This window comes from Corvus brachyrhynchos, unplaced genomic scaffold, assembly GCF_000691975.1.
Source record: "Corvus brachyrhynchos isolate BGI_N302 unplaced genomic scaffold, ASM69197v1 scaffold280, whole genome shotgun sequence".
Classification (NCBI taxonomy): Eukaryota; Metazoa; Chordata; class Aves; order Passeriformes; family Corvidae; genus Corvus; species Corvus brachyrhynchos.
In genome coordinates, this window is record NW_008236198.1 from 1,130,400 (window position 1) to 1,135,758 (window position 5,359).

Consider the following 5,359-nt stretch of genomic DNA (forward strand, 5'->3'; position numbering starts at 1 on the left):
CACAGACTGGGATTTATCCATGGAATCCCCTGCTCACCTCTCTGGGCAGCTCCGGCAGGAAGTTCTCGTCCACGGCCAGGGTGCGCAGGTTGTGCAGGTACCCGATGGTGGAGGGCAGCGACTCCAGCTCGTTGCAGCTGCAGTCGAATTCCTCCAGCAAGGACAAGCTGGAACGGGAAACCCTCGTTAGGGACTGGATCATCCCATGAACAACCCCAAACCTCTGCGGGCTCCAAAGCCTCACCAGCTCCAGGCGTCACCCTGAGAGGGAACATCCAGGGCAGAGCTGCTGTGGTTCCTCATGGATCCCTGGAAGTGTCCCAGGCCAGGCTGGATGGGATTGGAGCAGCCTGGGAGAGCGGGAGGTGGCCCTGCCCACTGGATGGGCTTTGAGGTCCCTCCCAACCCCAATCATTCAATGATTTCCACGATTTCCCTGGCAGAAGTCTGTAAGAACAGGATTTTTGGAACCCACTTGAAGGCCACTCGGTTTGCCCACGTTATCACTCAGATTTTCTGGGATATTGAGGATATTTAAGAACATGAGGAAGAATTCCAAGCAACTCATTTGGAACCAAGAATGTGACCTTTGGTAATCCAAGTAACACTTCCCAACGGGAATATATGGATGTAAAACCCGTTATAGAGCGAGATATACAAATATATACATGGTACATATGGAGGCTATAGACATATTCCAAAATATTCTGAAGAAATATTTCCTGACTCTCTTCTAAAGTGAGACTGCAAATTAAAATTCTTCAAGGGAAAGTTGTGTGACCACCACAGGTGCCACCACCCAGCTCCTTGGCCCCCTTTGCTCCTCACACTCCACCTCTTACTCTCAAGTACTTTAATCAATAGCAAGGTCAAATGACAAGCAATTATTTCTTCCTAAAATTTCCCATCTCCCTGTCCAGTGCCTTTGGGACTTGTCAGAGGATTCTCTGGTTTTTTTCTCCAATATTTTGGTGGATCTGATAAGAAGTGCAGCTCTGGCAACACCTCCCACAGACCTTGCTCTGTAGGATTCACAGGAGTCTCAGCTGCAGGGTTGGCCCCTCACTCTGTATCTAATTTGCCTTTATTCCAGTTTCTTAATTAAAAAGATCTTTCAGCCTTCAGATTTGACACCCCATGAAACCAGGGACTGCTGTTCCTCCCAGGGAATCCTCAGAACTTCCCTCAAATTGCTGCACTCCGGCAGGCAGGGAAGCCAAAGGGATCAGGGAGAGGGTTCCTTGGAACACATCCAAAGGCTCTGCCAGGTTCTGTTCCAGCTTTCCTTTAAACCAGGCTCTGCAGGCAGCACAACTCATTCCAGCCACACACAGAAGGATGTCAGGGAAGGCAGAGGCTCAGTTGTTTCCCTGCTTCACGGGAGCAGAGGGAAGCCCGGTGGGAATCCTGGTAAACTGCAGGATGAGCAATTCCCCCTTTCCCTGCTGATAACACACCCAGAAAGGAGATAAGCTTAATTGAGAGCTGCCACCTTCCCAATCCAGCAGGAGATCTGACACTCTGAGCCGCATCCATGGACCTTTCCCTGGCAGTGAAGGATGACTTTATCAGCCCGGAATTTTATTGGGAAGGTGATGCCTGGCACAGCCCTTCCCGGCTGTTTTCCTGCCCCCTGCCATCAGGAGATGGCACAATAGAAACACCAAAATCCCTGGGAAGCTGTATTTCCCCTCTGTAGCCCCTGTGGTGGAAGAGCTGCACTTCAGAAAGGGATTTTCTGTCCCTCACGGATCACGGATCGGGCACGAGGGGAAGCTGGCAGGAGCAGCCATCATCCTGACAGTGCTAATTCAGGTAAAATATCGTTCACCTGGCTGTGCTGCTGGGAGAAATTCCCATCTTTCCCGACAGGTTCAAGGCAAGGCAGACACAAATCAGCTGCTGGTCACTGGGGCACCCACTGGAACGGGGCAGTTCATGGCCCAAGGAAAATGAGGAATATTCTCAGAGAGATAAGCAGAGAGATTCATGGAGTAGGAAGAGTAATTCCAGCCCACCCAAGATCCAAACTGCATTTCCTACAGCCACAGCACCCAGGGAATGGCCAAAGCAGCCCAAATCCCAGGGGTCACCTCCAGGCACTGTTCATCCAGCATCAGGCAGAAGGAAATTTGCAGACCAAAGAATCCCAGAATCCCAGACTGGTTTGGGTTGGGAGGGACCCTAAAACCCATCCAGTGCCATGGGCAGGGACACCTCCCACTATCCCAGGGTGCTCCAAGCCTTGGACACTTCCAGGGATGGGGCAGCCACAGCTTCACCTGTGCCCTTCCTGCCCTTTCCCTTCCAGTTCAAAGCCATTCCCCCTGGTTCCGTCACTCCAGATCCTGCTAAAACCTGGGAATACAAATCTGCTCCGGCCTTTGCAGCGCCTGGCACAGACTGGCCCCGTGCCCCAAACACCCCCGAGCTCCAAACACTGCCCCAGGCCCAGCTGTGGGTCCTGAATTCCCCTGGCACCTTCCCACCCACCCAGATCCCACAGGCAACATCCCCAGCCTTTGGCTCCGTCAGTGAATTAATGGGAATCCCTGATTTTGGGTGGAATGTTTGATTAAGCTGGGCCTATTGTGCACTCTCAGAGCTACCACGGGCTTGTCCTTTGAGCAGAAATCCCAAAAACGAGGGTTGAACTCCCCACCAGAGCATGGAGTCAGCACTGAAGTGCTCTCATGGAGAAATCCCAGAGGGAATGTTCCCTCCTGCACTCTGCCAATCCCTGTGTGACAGTAACGGGCTCTGGGGGGGTTCCACCACCGGGATTTAGGAGAAAGAGCCCCAGCAGCATGAATCCATCCAAAGGTATGAGTCAGAGAGCCAAGTTCATTCTGATGTGGGAGACTCTGCTCTCGTTAGAGGAGAGGGAATTTCTCACTGGAAAAGCACAGCCAGGGGCTCCACCACAGCGTGGAGATCGCAGGTGATCCCACCTGCTCTGCAGTTCCACCTCGGAGCTGTGGCTGGGCCTTTGGAAATGTAATTAAGGCTCCACAACAAACACTGAACAGATGTTGGGTTAAAAACGGGATTTCCCCTCAATTGGAGCAATTCAATAAATAAAAAAGTTTTAAAAGGTTTTAGAACTTGACTCCCAAAATTGCTGAAGCTGGATATGAAATCCATCTTTTTGCAGCATCCAGGAGAGCTTGGAGCCTTTGGAGCTTTCACTTGGAAGAGAATTTACTGCTCCACAGAGATTTGGGGAGCAAAGATTTGTCCTTCAGTGATTCCCATCACCAGCTTTTAATGCTCCCCATGAATGTCCCATAAACACCCCAAGGATGAGCCAGCTTGGGCTTTCAGTGGCTGCAGCTGAACAGGTCACAAATATGGATTATTTTTCCCAAATGGCACCACAACAGCTCAATTCTTATTGAGACAGGCCAGGGCCAGGGCTTGGAGCAGCCCGGGATAGTGGGAGGCGTCCCTGCCATGGCAGGGGTGGAACGGGATCCTTTTTGAGGTCCTGGGGTGCCACCAAGCTGCAGACCCTCAGCAGAAGGAGGCAGAGCCGTGTGAGACCCGACACCAGAGGGCTGCAGAGCGTCCCGAGTGCTTCCCGTGAGCCCAGCTCCTGGAATCCTTCTGGCTTTCCCACGGAGGTTTCTGACATATTTTAGGAGCCCTCCATCCCTGTGAGGCCACAGCCAGATCCTTCCCAGCTCCAAGCCCTGGCCCTTGCCATGGGAACACATGGATTTTCCCCCAAATACTTCTCCTTCTTCTACTTTTGCTGCTCTGCTCCCCCCAACTGATTCACACTGAAATCTTTGTTTCTCCTCTTGGAAAATTGGATATATTTTACCTTCTCACCCCTGGCACTGAGAAATCCCCAGGATTAAAAGTGGTGCTCCAAATTTAAGTGTCACAACCTGGGCGTTGGAAATGATTTCATAATTCAGTGTATTTGTTTTATTTTATATTTGAAAACCCACACTCCTTGAGCAGAAGAGAAAATGTATTTTAATTAAAAATTATAAACTTGGACTCACTTTCCAATGGCGTTGGGCAGGATTGTGAGCTGGTTGTCATCCACCTTCAGAGTTGTCAGTCTCTTCAACAATCCTGCAGGAGAAATTATGGATAAACAGCTCCCGTGGATATTTCCTGGGATCCCACAAGCAATGATTTGCAACCCCGAACAGCTCCACTCTGGATTTTAGGAAGTATTGTTCCAAATGGATATATTCCTGCTAAATGCCCTCTAAAAATCAATCTGGGCAGAAATCCATGGAACAAAACTCCTGGGATTGATGGGGAGACATAGAAGACCAAGATGGAAAATGGGAGGAGAAGACACCCAGTAAGAGTGTCAATAATTAGCATTGTTAACTAGCAATCCATGTTGGAATTGGAGTAAATTGATTTCAAATGGAGGAATTCTACAGTTCCATGTTCAAGGGGAAAGGGAAAAGCAAATATAAGGGATTGGGACTGAAAGGAAATATCCTGATGGACAGAGGGATGCGCCTAGAGCCACCTGGCTCCCAGAACTTCCATAGATCCCAAATAATCCAGAAATTCCAGGCATGAAGAAAAAAAAAAAAAAAAAAAAAAAGAAAAGAAAAGAAAAGTAATAGTTTGAATAACTTCCTTTTTGTTTCCTTTTTCCACTGTGAATGAGCAGCAGATTCCTGCCAGAGCTTCCCATTGTTCCCCTCATCACTCTCAGACTGATTTTTACATTTAAACCAAATCAGTTCTGTCCTTCTTGGCTTCTTTTCCTTAAAACAGCAAGCCAGGTGGATCAATTCCCTCTGACCATGGAATTCTGCTCCTGACTTAACAAAACAGGAGTGCCCAGACACCATTTTCTGCCCCCTTTGGCATTTAATGGCACTTCTTGCTCCACGGTTATAAAATCCCGGAGTCCCAAAAAATAATCCTAATAATTTAAAAAAATATATTAAAAAAAAAAAAAAAAAATTGAGAGGAATCCCCAAGCTTTCCTCACCTATGGAATCTGGCAGCTGCTGCAACATGTTGGAGGAGAGGAGGAGATCCTCCAGCCCCTCACAGCCCGAGATGTCCAGGTCGACCGTCTCTATCCTGTTTTTTGACACATCCAGGTACACGAGCTGTTTTAACTTCCCTATAGACTTAATAGCACGTGAGACAGAGTTACTTGAGCAGATAGAGCTGTTAATTAGAGCGTTAATTAGAGACAGACACACAAATCCAGCAGATCCGGAGTTATCTCAGCACCCTCTGGATCGTTGCTGTCCCCACGGCAGGGCCGGGGTGGGCTCGGCCTCAAAGGAGAAAAAGGAACCTCCCCCCCACCCTGGTTAATTAATGTGCTCCAAATTCATTAAATCTGCTGGAATTTGGCATCTCT

The 5,359-nt window shown here is 49.0% G+C and overlaps 1 protein-coding gene across 1 annotated transcript in view; it reads right to left on the reverse strand.

The window, feature by feature from the left end:
- The window catches only part of LRRC7 (leucine rich repeat containing 7), a 107,581-nt gene that overhangs the window by 35,922 nt on the left and 66,300 nt on the right, over positions 1 to 5,359 (reverse strand). The window contains exons 9-11 of the mRNA XM_017740637.1: positions 4,976 to 5,120; positions 4,014 to 4,086; positions 38 to 167 (exon numbers count right to left, since the gene is read on the reverse strand). Of these exons, the coding sequence (XP_017596126.1) occupies positions 38 to 167; positions 4,014 to 4,086; positions 4,976 to 5,120 (348 nt within the window). The remainder of the gene's footprint in view (positions 1 to 37; positions 168 to 4,013; positions 4,087 to 4,975; positions 5,121 to 5,359) is intronic.